Here is a 17,289-nt window from a genome sequence, read left to right as displayed (position 1 = left end):
AACAAAATAGTAAACATTTATTCGAGATTATATAGGTATTTCCTGCAGACATATTAATAATGGTCTGCACTCAAATCTCATCCCTTATCCCTTGTCTTCAACATCCAAACACAGTATTGAGCAAGAGAGAAACCCATATCAGAGGTTTTCATAGAAAGATAAATAGTATTTTATTAGTTTGTCCATGTATTTTAAATGACTATACTGTATATATTACTATTTACATGGAAATACAAATGTATCAATGTATTACTTCAAGAGAGACCTACTCGCATCAGTTCCATTACTTCCTCTCAGTGTTTGCCTTTGATTTATTTTTTCTAATCACAGTTTTTAATATATATCCATGATAGTCCCCAACAATCAAATAATAGTGGATTATTATAATTCAAAATATGAGTACAGTTTATTACACAAACTAATATGTTTTGGATTTCGTTGTAACTATTATTATAATTGTTATTTCTACTAACTGTTTACAACAAATAATATGCTGTGGTTAGATTTATTAAAAGAAAAAAAACAATGTAAATGATATTATTCTATCCCAGTATAGCAATATATCTCATATTTAGATTTTTTTCTACTCATTAATTTCACATAATGGTTTATGAAATACTCGATTAGAGAATCTGCAACAGCAGGACAGTTATTGAATTTAGGAAAAAAATTCCAAAGCCTTCTCCTACATTTGATCATGATTGTATTATTATAAAAGTACATTTTCATATTTTAATAGTTAATACTAAACAAGATAGACAAAATCATTTTTTACCAAAGTAGTTGTAGGTATATTATACCAACACTGTTTATATTAATAATATAACCGTCAGCTACTACACCAAACTACACTGCGATTTATGTTATTGGCTATTTATTGTACATTGATAACCGTTTTAGTGCCTTTTATTTCCATTGGGTGTTATATTTATATCGTATAGGTATATATAGGTTGTTAACAATGAGTTTTCATCATCTGTTTTCAAGTTAAGCCTGTATTTCAGACCACTGAGCGCCAGCTAGACGTTCAAAATTGTGAAATCCTGGTGTATTGTAAACACATTATACGTAAGTACCATTAGTACCTACTCTGAATATAAGACGTTTCAAAAAATATCGCTGTTTTTGACGTTTTTATACTTATTAATTTTTAAAGTGAAGTGTTGAACAACAGCTAGATGACCTTACTGACTTAGGCAAAGCTATGGATTTCAATAGGACTGTATTAAAAAATTACATTAACTATGCTGAGGAACTTTGACAAAAAATACTCAGCGATAAGTATTAAAATGTTTGACATAATTATTTAAAAATACCTCTACACCTATACCTACCTTAATATTTTTTAGACCGCAAACGCTTATTAAACTACAAAAATAATTTTAAATTATAATCCTAATATTTTACTTAAGTTGAAGAACCTATAAAGCTAACAAACTTGTACTACAATGTTTATAATATTGTCTAGGCTAAGGTCACACTTGATCTTACTGTGACAACCATCCCAAATGTGATGGGTCTGATTTGACGAAAACCACCGGTTTATAACCTGCTCCAAAGTTGCATAAATTGCTACTAAATGTGCCCTCTCCAATGGTAAGAACCACTAAGATTACCATGGATGCATGGTTTTCAATATCACCAATATCATATCATTACTATATCAACGTAAAATCAAAATTATTAATATTGACAATTTAAATTCCAATACCAATGCTACGTTCAACTTATTTTCACACATTAATTTATATTATATTTATATTACTTTTTCACAATAGCTACCAATTCAAACACCAATACGATTAATATTATACATAAAAACGAAAACTTAACTGTTTAGTTAACTTCTTTCTTAAATTTATTTAAAATCTTACTGTATATCCTCCTTTCTAGACAATGTGATTTTTTTCTCATTTTAAGTACTTTTAAGTAGACGTAGACGAGTTACAATTATTGTACCTTTCTGGTCCGAAAAGATAATTAATATTTTTGACACAAGTACTTACTTATTTATACGTTAATAATGATAATACAGCTGGTAACCTAACTAGTTCGAGTATGATTATTTAGTATTTTATTTTAGTAGTTCTTCATCGGTGTTGAGTGCATGGCGGACAGAAAGCGACTTTTTATCAAGATTAATTTTGTTTTATATTTGATTGACAGATTGGGTAAAGTTTATGAGGTCATGGCATGGTTTTGGATTTGCCTATGATATCCAGTTTGGCTTATCAACAGAATTATTTATTATTACCACCTATAAACTTACTACCCGTAAGATCATGTTTATTATCTAACCAATTATGATATGATTGGGTGGTATGTTATCTAAACCAACAGTGCTAGTTCATGCATAGCGGTATTTACTATTTATTTATTGAATATTTACATTTGATTAATATTTGATTGACAATCTTGCACGATAATTAATTATTCAACTGATCTTAAATTAAGTATTAACACATTTTTATTAGTACCATTATATTTCTAAAAATATTTAAATACACATAATTGTAAAATCAATACATTCATCGCTCCGCTCAGAATCTAAAACATTGGTACCTACCTACCAAGATATAAAGGTTACCAATTTTTTTATTTATTTTTTATTTGTTATTTGTTATTTGTTATTATAGTTCTATTTTATTGGATTATATTAAAATAAGTTTATAAGCCGAGAATACCTAGTTAATAGGCCTATGGTTCATAGTTTCATAACATAAAATTAAGTTCCTTGGAGCTATTATGATTTCAAATTAATAAAATAATATAATATACCTAATTGTTAATATGGTTTTATGATAAGACATTAGGTAAATAAATATATAAATTAAAATTGTTTGTATTTACTACCTAGGTGTTTTTCATTTTAATTAAAATACCTAGTAGGTACCTACATTATTTCAAGAACTTATATAGAAAAAACTAAGAGCAAATAAAATGTTGGCTATGGTCATGACTCGTGATACGTCGATAATCGATATATATTTAATATATATGTATATGTATAGATATACGTAAACCGTCCGTCGACAGAATAATATTTAACATGTTACAAATTATAATGTTATGACTTATGATTATTGACCAATAATGGTATTTTCCACAAATTACTAATTAGTACACGATCTAGGGTGTGGCAATAAGTACGTTCCTGCGTGATACAAATCACATATTAATATCATAATTCATAATATGTTTTTTTTCAGGCAAATTAAAATTGTTAGATATCTAATTCAATAATTTAATGTTCACGTGGAGAAATATCAAATATAATATATATTAAGAAATTGTACGTTAGTAACGTAACTCATTTAAGATTACATACTAATTTATCCACGATGAACTATATACCATATATTATTATTATTAAATTGATATGAATTTAAAATTTAATCCTAGTCTTGCAGATAATTGCCATACATATAAATTGTTTATTCACGATTCACATGTTATGTAACAATATTATACAAATATAAGGTAATTTACTGAAAATGATTCATCTGAAATTGATCAAATATTGATGGTTGTAACAAAATGTAAACCTCATTACTCTACGGTTTGTTCCGTATTAGATGTGTTTATTTATGGTACATTACAGAACGAATTTAATTGTTGATAGTTGAGAAGTTTGGCAGAATAATTGGGATAGGTACATAGAATATTCTATGTCCTATAACCTATGTTCCTTGTCATATTACTACTAATTCTGTAATTTTTCATTTATAATTTATAATTCTGCAGTCTGCAGTGTGATTTTTATCATGAAATAGTCAATTTTTTCCTGTAAATTAATGTTTTAAAAACAAATTTTACCGATATTTTAAGGCATCAAAAATCAACATTTTAAAAAACAAAAAGTTTTAAAAAGTATATGAATTTTCCGATAAAATTACACGTAGGTACGTTATACTCATCCCTCAGTCAATCTGAATTTTTATTTTTTGTTGTGAATATATTTCAGTACTCAATTATTGTAAATATTACTGACCAACTCTTAGTAATTCCTGCTCTACTAATTTTCCGGAAGTGTTGAATATTCCTCGGGCGGGGCTGGGTAATGTTTATGAAAATTACCTATAATATTGAAAAAGAATCATATTGTATATTGTTGCACTTCCAATTGTTGCAGCAGCCGTCTGGAACTAAATTCTTTGTTAAATGGGCTAAGAAAATTCAGAAGTAATTTTGTCAAATTACTTCCTCGTCCAAAACCTTGGTTGTGCACAAAGGCTTAAATCATATAAAAACCACCATGAAAGACATCGATTATGCTCGACGGACAGAGATTTAGATTTTCTGACTTTAAAAATAAGAATAGATACCGAACAGCTTCTGCAAATGTAAACCGATAAAACGTCATTAAATGCTAGACATCGAATCTCCCGAAACATAATATATTTCTTGGCGAACGGGGAACGTATAGTTAATCCAAATTCGAGTTCTGTTACAGAAAATACTTAATGCACAAAAGATTGGGAATCCTCTAGTCTCCGAGGTATAATTATGTTCTCTCGAAACAGTCAATGTATTATGTACGATATAAGATATTATATACAATGTACAGAATGGCCAATGCAACCGGAATAAATACGCAATGATCGAATAATGGTTATATACGTCCAAGCCGTTCTGTCAGTATCAACAATGTCGCAGCTGACGCGATTATAATACGAGAATAAAGAATGTTTGTACATACCATCCCGTAATACGGTATATGATATTGTTAAACATATTATATATACATGAGTATATAATGACAATCGTAGACAATATTATATGGCATATTTTAACTTTGGTATTAATATTACGTTCTTTTCGTTTTATGCAGTACCTACATAAATATAGAGTAAGTATATATACATATTGTCTGTTTTTTTTACAGTAACAAAGTCATAGTGTAATACAATCGACAATCAAAACAATATTACTATTTCGCATCGATATATTTGCCCGCAGTCGTTGGACGCTGTTTTGAACTAAAAAGAAAAACGTATAGTAGCTGGTACCAATATAGTTATAAGTAGGTAATAGGTATAAGTATCTAGCTATTATAGGGTCATGGGAAAACGCGTGATTTTTATAATTATATTTGGTGACGGAGAAACGCAACGATGTATACTAGAATGCCGATCATTGATAACAATATTCCAAGCACGAACGCACGTGTCCCGAGTATTTTTCTCCCAACATGTCAAAAACAAAAATCTGTCAGGGAAATATTACGCCGGTACGTGGTCGTCAGGTCTTGATGACATAAAAAAGTGACGTCGTTCACTTGTCTCGTAAAGTACGGTTTTTTTCCCCCGTACTTTTATTTATGTTTTCTGTATTAAAACTACATCCCTGCCGGACAAGCGTGACCGGATTATTGTTGCAATTCGGGAAAAAAACACATTTATAATATCTGTACGCGTTTATTTATTATTTAGCGCCTGTACGAGAGTAGAATTAATTTATACGTATATAGGTACGCGTATTATAGTAACCGCACATAGTCCGTGATCCTTTTCACCATTATACCTAACCTACGGTTCGATAGAAGTAATTAAAGTATTTTATTTACCGAACTAAAGACACGAGCAAACGTTTTATACACACAGCTCGTGATATAGGTAAATCGTAAATGTAATAATAGGTACACTTGAAAATACTCAATATAAAGTTATACGGATTTCCGATAAGCGATAATCTCAATAATTTAGTAGCGCTCACTATTACGTCGTAGCTATATTATTATGTACCTAACAGGGCGCGATAAACTATTATATTATGGGAATAAATCTACAACGTTTTGCAATTTGTAAATAAAAGAAATACTATCAATGTATTACAAAAGAGCTGATATTATTTAGTATTTACGAAAGAAATTACCTGGTATGAATTACTATTTACTACATAAAAGAGTTGTTTCACAGTTTGGAAAAACATAAATACCAAACAATTACCTATATATATTGTGAATTTTTTAAACAATATTGACAAAAGGTTGATGAAAAGAAAACCCTTACGAAGTACTGTAGTTGTACATCGCAAGAAGTTACAAAATAACTTAAAACAAAATGAACGGCTTTTTTAGTAGGTGTAAGGTCAAACCGCTATATATAACATGATATTCAAGAGTCAAGACCAAAGCAAACTTAAAAAAAAATTGGGTTATTGTTTTTTTATGGGCAGACTCTTTGTCACTATCTACAATCTACATATTATATATATATATATATTTATATTGTATTTTAAAACAACTGTAGTTTTGCCAAAAACCAGTACTCAACAGTTGTCGTGTAGCTTTTTTTATTCAAATCTAAATTTGATAATTTATAAAATACTTTATGACGTTTAATAATTAAACGTGTATTAAATACACAATATGAAGCTATCCCCCAGAAAAATATGGCTAATCATAGCACAAGAAGCTTGTACCTAACGAATATATTTTTAAATAACATATTATTAATAATACAATTATTTTAGTAGCACTCTTAAATTTATGAAATGTTTTGATAAAGTTAGAAACTTAGGACTAGATATAGTCAAAGTAGTTACAAAGAAAACACTAAAATAATAATAAGTACATGTATTGATTATAGCATTATAATAATACCTATTATAATCTGATATTTTTGAAAACGTAATTTTTCCCACTCATAAATTACAATAAATTTTTTCAAGAGATTTAAAGTTCATAAAAAATTAGAAAGTTGGTTGTTATTTTTGGTTTTTTGTATGTGACTAAATTATTCAGGTATAAAATAATTAAGAAGACACTATACAAGGTTTGTGATCATATACCTATATCCTATAGAGGTTAGAAGTTAGTGATAATATAGAAAAATAAATGTACACAGTATTTTCTAAGAAATTTCGTAGCATTTATCTATAACAATCTCAGTTAGTTGAAATATTGTGAGTGAATTTATAAAATTAAAAGCAATACATATTAATTAATAAATATTTTTTTAAAAAATCTGCGAGTCTATACTTGAAAGTATAGTTTCTGTTAACTTGCATTCGATTCGACTAAAGCTTGGTAAGTATCGATTAGTGTCTTTATTAAAGCTAAGTAACAGTTTGATTTATTAAACGACCATCGGCAAAACAGCGGTTGGGTTAATAATTGCTCAAAAGAATAATAAAAAATAAATAGATAAAAAACAGAGTTCATCGTTACACTCTAAATTTCCGAAAACAATTAGTTGGTCATATAATGCGATTGTTTTGATTGATAAATACACGTGATTAAAACTTATCCTCAAATACAGGGTTTCCACATTATTTATTATATTGACCCTATGTATTATAGAATAACAAGTTATACCACCGTTTTAAGACGACAACAATCGTATTACCTAGTTATTTTATTGGGAGCACTAAAAATTCTATATATTGTGTATTCCGTATTCGTCATAGTAACTTGATTATTTACGTAATCATTTAAAGTAGCAGGTTGCAGGTGAGTAATTAAAGTAAAATGTGATGAAAAAGTAAATATATGTTGCTATACAAAGACGTCTAAACTATTATTTAGTTACGATTTGAGTTACAATAAAACTTTAGAACGAGTCATAAAATGCACAACTGACAACGCGTATTTTATTCCCTTGACAAACAAAGACGAGTTATGTATTTTGCAGATTTTAGGATAGTTTCAGATCTTCAAATGTAAATATAATTTATGTAGAAGAAATTAATAAGTGGCTTTAATGTTTTCTCTTAATTTGAACAATAAGCATTGTATTATTTAGAGTAATAAACACATCTGAAACATTCTGAAACTAAAATTTTGTATAAATATCGTTAAATGATTCAAGGAAAAACAAACTTAAGCTCACAACAAAATAAAACAAAATACAGAAATATAATTTTTAGTAACAACTGTTCAATTTTTAGAAACCCGATAGGGTAGTCGTGCCTACTATATGCTTAAAATAATGGTAAGACAACAGGTTTTATTATTTATTCAACATCAAATAAATCAATAATTTAAATATCAATATCAATGGTAAAATTATGGTTAACTAATTCAAGGAACACACACTTTCATGGTCTTTATTCAAATTTATGAAATATGAATGGATAATCCATAGATTATATGTATAGAAGTAATTTTCAGTTTGCACTGCCATAATATCATTATCATATGTAGTGATGGTCTATAAAATATATATTTTATGAATTTAGTTTTTAATTATTTTTTCTCTTTCATTTTAAAAATGGTCTGGATCCTTTAATTTAAATTAAAATAAAATATGTTTGAATAAGTACTAATACTTTTTATGATTTTACATAAAGATCTATTACACTAGGGTGATCATACGTCACGTTTTATTCACAGTATCGACATTTATTTCAGTATATTTTTGTTCTATGTATCCACGACTGTCTTATTTTATTAATATCTGTTCAACAAAAAGTGATTTTGAAAATAAAATATTAAAAATATAAATAGTTTTTAATTAATCTACCAGATATATTTATCGATGAAATATTTACTGTTTATGAATACCTACAAAAATACGTTTCAACTTGCAATATGTAAATAACATGATGTTGATTAGTAGTACATTATTATTATGGTCATAATCGACAAGCCAAATGACTTCCACCGCTATTCATACATACACAAGGTTAGGTATATATTTTCGATACTCCATTTATGTTCGGTCCACTCTGACCTCTAGACAAGGTAGGAACAACTTAGATGTCAGTTATAGTCCAAAGTGACATGTAATCAGAACAGTCAACAAAATTAATAAAAAGAAAAATTTTAAAAGTATAGTTAACGAAGTAAGTGTATAGGACATTATTTTTAGAGTGTTTATTGTACTAGAAATGTATGTTCATTAGTCATCCTTTATTATAAGCAAAATAAATTATTGCTTACTAACTTTTTTTCCTAATTAAATATTTTATACTTATAGGTACTTCTAATTACAATTATAAATAAACGATGTTTATAATTTTCAATGATATTTTCTATAACATAACCAAAATAAGTAGGAAAAACTAACAAGAATCATAAACGATTGAAGTTTTTATAATATTTCACAATCGTAAATCAAAATCACAATATAAGTAATCATTCAATTTTTTTTTGTTTTTTTTTTCATAAAATATAAAATATATAGGTACGTAGAATGTTAATTAATTGGAAAATACTGACTCTGACCTTAATTCATGATGCAATGCGAATATTTTATTGCTATTTTTGTAATGTAATATATATGACATACAAGTCATAGTATAAGGGAGGCCATTATATAGTTATATATTACTTTTTCTGTACTAAAATATTCCACCTACATCCTGAGCAAGGGTTAAAGACTTTCCAATTAATTAACCTCACTGTATATTAAGATTCAAATTTAACCAGTAACTTAGTGTCAAACATTTTTGCTTAATAAATTATAATATACTGCGTTGATATAATGTAATTTTATAGTACATATAATAAAACGTATACAATTCCAGAGATGAAATGATGTTTATAATTATATATACTTCTACACGTATTATTTTTGTTAAAATATTTAAAATCTGTTTGTTTGTTTACTGTGATTAATGTTTACAATTTAAATTAGAACAAAAGTATGGTAAATATAATATATTATTATTCTATTTAACTTAAGCAAAGCTATCTGCAAAATGATAATATCGCAAAAATGTATTTCAGCTTAGTTAATCAACCATGTAACCCAAATGGGAATTATTCATTCATAAATATTCCATTTCTAATGTGTATTCTCTAATAAATCAAATAAACTTGGTTATTCGAGATAAAAATATATCTAGTGCTCCTCTGTCAAGACAAATATCTTAAAATGACAGGTAGAATTGAATATTCCCTTTCCAACACATTGAGCTTTTCGGGGATTAATTAAAACTACAGTCACGTACCCAAGTTTTTCAAAGTAATCCCTTTTATTATTTATCTCGAATTTCCCCGTAATCAACCATCCATGTCTAATGATCAGAGTTCAAACGCATGTACGATCCAGAGAAAATATTTATATTAAAATCTGTATTTCAAATATTATTTACTACAAGAAATTTATACATTTATAAATTACATACATGGGCATTATATGCATGTCAATATTCTGTGTTCACTGTTCAAATAATAGTTTTAAAAAACTCTACAGTCCTATAATTCCTTTATTCTAGAATAAATTATTAATTGTACGATGAAGTTACTATATATCATTCTATACTTCCATAAGCTTTGGCTGAACTCAGCTGACTAAGCCACCCATAACGTAAAGACGTATATATATGTAATATACATTTATAGCTATATATAGTGCTTAAACACTAAACCTTTACCCTAATACCATAAAATGGATTTTTAATGAAAGTCTGCAGTGTTGCCTAAAATATTTCATCTTTCTTAAAATATTGATCTAGTTGACACTTTGTGACTTGATTATTCCTTTAGTAAAGTAACTTAAGTTATATCCATCCAAAAACAACTTTAGGATAGATATATTTAGGATTAGATACCTATTTTTTTTTATGGATTTTTTTTTTTGTTATTCACCTGATATTCAGTACGATATTTACACATGTGTAGATTTAACCAGAAGTACACATATGAAACATTAAAACACTTCTCATTCACCCCCAGATAGATATAGAGAGGGGCAAGGGGCTTATCCCCCCTAGACTTCACACAATACACTTACACGATTCCACAGTTTTAAAAGAATTAATATTTTATATGATAGTTTAAGGGGATTCGATACCGTGATTTTCTGTTTTCGTCTAACACACGCGTGATATAGTATTTTAGACGTATTTTTTGCAAAACATACCAATTAATCTAATGAAACGATAAGAATTCTGAAAACAGATTTAAATTCGTCATCAAGTCTACTTGAAATCGACTTTCCCACATTTTTGATATTATCTCCCAAATTCCAGAAAAGTCATATAAAAAAAGAGAATTTGAACATTTTTGTAATTTTTGGAGAAGCTAAAATCAAAAAATCAAAAATGTGGGAAAGTCGATTTCAACGCTATTAATATGATGACGAATTCAAATCTGTTTTCAGAATTCTTATCATTTCATTATATCAATTGGTATGTTTGGCAAAAACCACGTCTAAAATACTATGTTACGCGTGTGTTAGACGGAAACAGAAAATCACGGTATCGAATCCCCTTAAATAAATAATATATGTATAGGTAATTAAATTAATTGAAAAAATCTAAGTAAAAGTAATATAATCTATATTTATGCATTTTGTATATAACGATACAAAGAAAAGTTAAATGATAGTAGGTACCTCTCTTAGTTATCTCTAATCATCGGCTAAATTGTCTGTTTGGGAATAGTTATTATAAATAATAAAAAAATTAAACAAGTTCCGATCTATTTTAAAAAGGATCCTAGGTATTTTTTGATAAATTAAGTAAAAACTAATTTTTTAACTTTTAAGTTATGAAAAATTTAATACAATTATATTTTTATTTCTATACATTATACCGATTATATAAATGAAAAAAAAATGTTGTTCACTACGTATGAATAATAATTAATAAGTTATAAATTATTGTATTTTTATGGATTCACATAACCTATATTATCCTATATGATATCATAATATAATATGAAGTGTTATGAAAAATTATAAAATTATGATTGCGGGAATTTCATTTATGCATTAAAAGGTTAACACTATGTTATTACAATATGTTTAGTTGTTTTATAGACAGTTGACATCAACCAACATGGTAAATTGGTGGTACTACGTTGTTTTCACTTTTCATAATTATTTGGGAAATAAGTTGACATACATAATATAATTATGATAGGCACTTATTATAAATAATTTAAATTAAAAAATGTAAGTAATATTATACTATGTAATAAACGTATTAAATATACTATAATAACATGTAAATCGATTGAATTTTGGGCGATTGTCATCCCTTGCCACTTGACCTTTGGTCTGTTAACTGAATTATCAACCTAATGATGTTTTATATTTTCGAAAAATGTTGCAAACTGTGTATTCGTGTGCATAATACCATAATATTTAATAATAATATAATACACACATATTTATGTTTATACACAAAAAGTTTTAAACTATTGTATAACATTGTACCACTATTGTATCACAGCCCCATGTGTTTTAAACATTCAAAAACTAGTGTTCACACACTATAGTACACATTAACATTATTGTTGGGTTTTGATACGTTGCCAAAGTAATTTTCTAAAATTGTCGCAAGACAAACTGTTTTTAGAATAATTAAATAACCATATTAATTTGTTTGTGAATATATTATGTTTACAGACATTAAAAGAGATAAAAAATTAGTTAAGACCAAAAGTTAAAAAACGTAGCTATGTTGGTTTTCAGGGTATAGTATAAGTTGTAGGTACGATACTATATTATATAAATATCGTTAAAATAAAGTGAATAGATAGTATAGGTATACTGTTGAATGCCTAAAGATGGGAGGTAGGTACCTATAATGTACCTCTACTTGATATTAATATAATACATATTATCCATACCGATTGGCGATTACAATTATTTACTAACCTGATAATAATCCATATAATTGCCAAAGCCCATGTGGTTGCAAGAACATGTACACGTCTGAAGATGATACTTGAGATCTAAATCCAAGTCGACATTTTCTCTGTCGAACATTCCTGGCACATGACCCCTTTCTCTCTGTTCGTTCGATCTCCTGGAACTCTGTTTTTTTCCACAATTTAGTTCGAATTCTGCTCCGGCCAGTCTGGTGTTCATCCGCACGCAGGAAGATAACTGGCGACCACATCGTTCTTGTAACAATTGTTCAACCATAGTCGTTATCTAACTGTCTGTAAAAGTAAAAGTAAAAAATTAGAATTTTGGTTACGAACTTGCTATAAAATTATACTGTGTAAATGCATAACCACGTTATAATATGATGACAATGCATTGCACATTAATTCGTGGTGTTACGAATAGACTAACCCTAATATAGTATCAACCCCCTAACCTAACATAAACACACCATAAACAATATCATGCATGCTAAAACGGGTACAATGTGTAAACCGTAATAAATACAGTATTGAATTGATACTAAGAATAAACTTACAAAGGTATTATATTACAAATATCGATTAATAACAATTAAACTATTTTGTTCAACTAGGTTTATAAAAAATGTTTATTGTTCAACTCCTTTTTGGTGTAACTCACTGCAGTAAGTGCAACTCAGCCACCCTGGTAGGCAATGTGTGAAAATTTTATTTGATGCATGCTTGTAGCTGATCTGCCCGATTAACCAATAGCAACCAATAATAAATAAATACTATTTTTATTAATTATTTCTCCTACAACAATTTATAAACAAATATTTCCATCGTAAATCTCAAAATCCCTGTTTGAGCACTTCTCTGGTCGTAGTGTGATGTTATATAGCCTATGGCCTTCTTCGATGAATGGACTATCCAACAAAAAAATAATTTTTCAATTTAAACCAGTAGTTCCTGAGATTAGCGCATTCAAACAAACAAACTCTACAGCTTTATTAAATTATTAGATAAAAGAAATATAGATTAGTGAATATTTTAAATACCGTGAGCTTAACCATCAAATGTTTAATTATCAACTTAAACTTTTAAAAATTGTCTGTTCTATATTTTTACATAATTTATAGTACGCATTATTATCTCACTAAAAAAATAGTTAGTATGATAGCATTTATTAAATTATGTTTGGCAATACATTATAAATAATTTTTCCAACTGTGGTAATTTTGTTCACTTTTCACCTTCTTGATTTACCCCTCGGCATTTTTCATTGCTTCTTAACACGGAGAAATCAAAAGTTTCAAAAAGTTAATCTAGTATTTTATTAAATTATGTATAGGTATAGTTTGATACAAAGAGAGATAGAGTTTTTGAACTTTCTCTAAGTTATTTTTCGCTGTGAAATTAAACAATAATGTTCCGAATCATTCAGAAGACGGATTTTTAAAATTAAATGACAAATACAGTTGACACAATGATGAAAATAACTTTTTCGAAACACGCTTTTAGTTGATACCTCTGTGTGTGTGTGTGTGTGTGTGTGTGGTGGGAGCACATATTATAATGTAATACTTACTGTAAGTATGCAATCGTTTTCATATTCGCATCGAAATTATCGGCGAATGTCATTGTACATTTGAATGTATTGCTTTTCATAGTTTCAAAGTTTAATTATCGGGTTCCGTCCGACACGCGAAACAAATAAACCATTAATTTCTAGCTTGTATAGAATTAATCGATCCCTTCAAGCGTAATTCGAGAATGAGAGTGAGAGAGAGATAGTGGGCGAGAGAGAGAGAGAGAAAAACGCGCACACACTTTACCGCCAAGTGTGGAAGGGAGACGGAGCGACTGAGATAATAGAGGCAGCACATTTGTTTGCCTCTAAAAGGACTATTGCCGTAGGTTCGTTGTTCGTTAACGATTCTGGATGGAAACTTCTATCGGTCACGTTCTACATTAATATTATGTGTATCGAATGAAACAGTGGAGCTAATAAAAATACGAAAATTTCACTATGGGCACATCTTATCTACGTCGAATAATAATTTAATGCGCCTGTTCGATCGTGTAATTATTGCGGGTAGCGCAATTTATTGAATTATAACTATTATGGTAACACAATTATATGTACCTACCTAATATATTATAATATTATATATTTTATGTATTATGTATATACCTATATTAGATTATACATATATTTTATTTAATAATCTCACTTATGGCTTTGTATTTAAGTCAAATGATAACGTATATATGCAACACTCAAATTTTACAAGCATCAGTGTAGATATATCGTGTCAATATTTAAATATTGAATTTTATAAATTATAATCATCTGAAGTAGTCGGTCAAACCGTAGAATATTGTCTTTACTCACAATTTAATTAATCGAATATTCACCACATCAAACACACTATTTATAACTATGATAAATAAAGTCAACCCCGTTAAACTCTAATAAAATCTATTGACACCACTTCGTCAATATAATATGATTTCATAAAAATCGTTCTTCTGTGGTTTTAATATACTGTACTCGTTAGTTCGTTGCTTCGGATAGGTAGCCAAAATACATTATGCATAATATTGTACAGGTTCAGCTCAACTTTAAATATACCTATGAGTTATGACTAATTAACAACTGGTTCTACATTTTATCTAAATAAATCGAAATTTTCAGAAAAATATTTTACATCGGAATAAGAAGTTAAAAATGTATGCGATATTCAAAAATTAAAATTGTAAAATATAAATGATTTTTGGGAAAACGTGAGTAAATATTAATTTATTATTTTTCATAAAATACTTATTGAAGTAAAAAATATGTTTTAACCCTTTTCAAGTAATCTCAATAGCAACATTATCCCGAGAAAAGAAATATTCCAGGAATTGCTTTTATAGTTATAGTCTTATGCGTTTGAGTATTTATATTATAATAAAAATCCAAACAGTAAAGGGAGAAGTGCATTACAACGTATTAGAGTAATAATAAATATTATGACATTACTGATATAGATCGATTAAACGTGTGAAAACAAAACTACGCATTAAAATAAACTAATATAATGTCATTGAAAATTAGTGTTTGATGTGTACTCATATAGTCATTAAATTATATTCTGAAATAATGAGTGTCTTATGTAATTGCATGTCACCAAATATATCTAATTATGCCAATCTTATTTAGGTAGTGAATATAAATGTAGAGTCAAAATGTAAATAGATAATAATTATTAACATCGTTAACGATATTTCGGCGTGACTATGTGAATATTTTTCATATTAGCTTGATAGATTAAAAAGAAATTAAAACTTGCGATAAAACGATATTATGTCCATTAGTTTATATTTTACATCCAAAAATCAATCATATAACAGTATAATATTATGAATATTTAAATACAAGTTATTAATATTTGTAATTTTATCATACAATATTACAATTATTAACCTAATAAGTACTAATATATAATTATTATAAGACTATGGAAAGTTGGAAATGCTACCAGCTACATCATTCTTTTTAATATGAGAATTACTGGGACAATTATTTTTTTACATAGGTAGGCACTCAATTAATAGTCTTAAATTTAAATTTAAATTTTTTCTTAAAACATGCCATAAATTGCTAAATAATTTCACTATTATTAGAAAATTTTAATTAAAATTCTTAATGTTAAAAAAAAGAAAAATAATAACAAAAATTGATAATAGTAATGACGAGTAAAATATTTTATTTATTATAATGAAAAATATTAAAAATAAACTTAATCAATATAGAGATCCTAAATATAATGATAATATGTTTTCCATGCGAAAGCCAAGTATCAGAAGTGTTATGACATCTTCTGCGATAGTCATTACGGATCATTGAATTGTAAATCTGTTAGGTTTTCTTTTGGGAAATTATGATTAAGTGTCGTCATCAGCACCACGATATGCAAAAAGACTAAACGACTTCCCGTCAGATTTTCAACGTCGAAAATTCCATTAATCATTTTACTAGCTGCAGTAATGTGTTGTTAAGAATTTCGAATGTAATAAAAAAATTAAAGTGCAAAAAAGGTTAATTGTACAATGGTGTGTTTTTTTTATTATGCCTGTTAACATTTTTTCGTTTAGTAGTGACGGACATGGTGGACGAATTGAGACACGTCGTGTAGAAAAGGAGATATTAGTATCTTGTCTGCATTTTTCCAATCATATTTTATTTTGATTTGCTAAATATCGATTCAATTTTGTATTTTAAATTGCTATAAAATTGATGTTTAGTATTAATTAAACGTGATCAATGCATTTTTTATTTTAACAAAAATGGTTCAGCATAACGTCTTGTTTATTATGTATGTGGCATATTTATTCCGTTTAGTAATAATATTATCTCAATATTAAAAAAAAAACTAGATACATGACGTATGCACTATGTAAATTTACTTAGTGGTTTATCTTAGAATTATTAATATTACATTTTTTTCCAAGTATACTTTTAACTTGATGAATTTATATTAGTAAAATATTAAAACCAGCAAATAATCAAAATATATGAACAGCATTAGTATAACTCGCATACTTTTCCCATCGATTTATAATTTATATAAATAAGAATCTAACTTGATTTTGGGGATGAAAGAAACCGGTTTGTTTGTTTATTTATTATTGTTATTATTATTATTATTAATTATTTATTTGTTTGTTTGTACTTGCATTTTTCCATTTGAAATATAATATATTATTCATTGAAC

The 17,289-nt window shown here is 27.5% G+C and overlaps 1 protein-coding gene across 1 annotated transcript in view; it reads right to left on the bottom strand.

The window, feature by feature from the left end:
* LOC100160151 (dipeptidase 1) overlaps positions 1 to 13,074 on the bottom strand; it is a 143,604-nt gene extending 130,530 nt beyond the window's left edge. The window contains exon 1 of the mRNA XM_029487999.1: positions 12,555 to 13,074. Coding sequence (XP_029343859.1) covers positions 12,555 to 12,824 — 270 coding nt within the window. The 5' untranslated portion in view covers positions 12,825 to 13,074. The remainder of the gene's footprint in view (positions 1 to 12,554) is intronic.
* Between the last annotated feature and the right edge of the window lie 4,215 nt (positions 13,075 to 17,289).

Source organism: Acyrthosiphon pisum, chromosome A1 (assembly GCF_005508785.2).
Source record: "Acyrthosiphon pisum isolate AL4f chromosome A1, pea_aphid_22Mar2018_4r6ur, whole genome shotgun sequence".
In the NCBI taxonomy this organism is placed as follows: domain Eukaryota; kingdom Metazoa; phylum Arthropoda; class Insecta; order Hemiptera; family Aphididae; genus Acyrthosiphon; species Acyrthosiphon pisum.
Note: the sequence above shows the minus strand (reverse complement) of the source record. Positions and strands in the feature narration are given on the sequence as shown.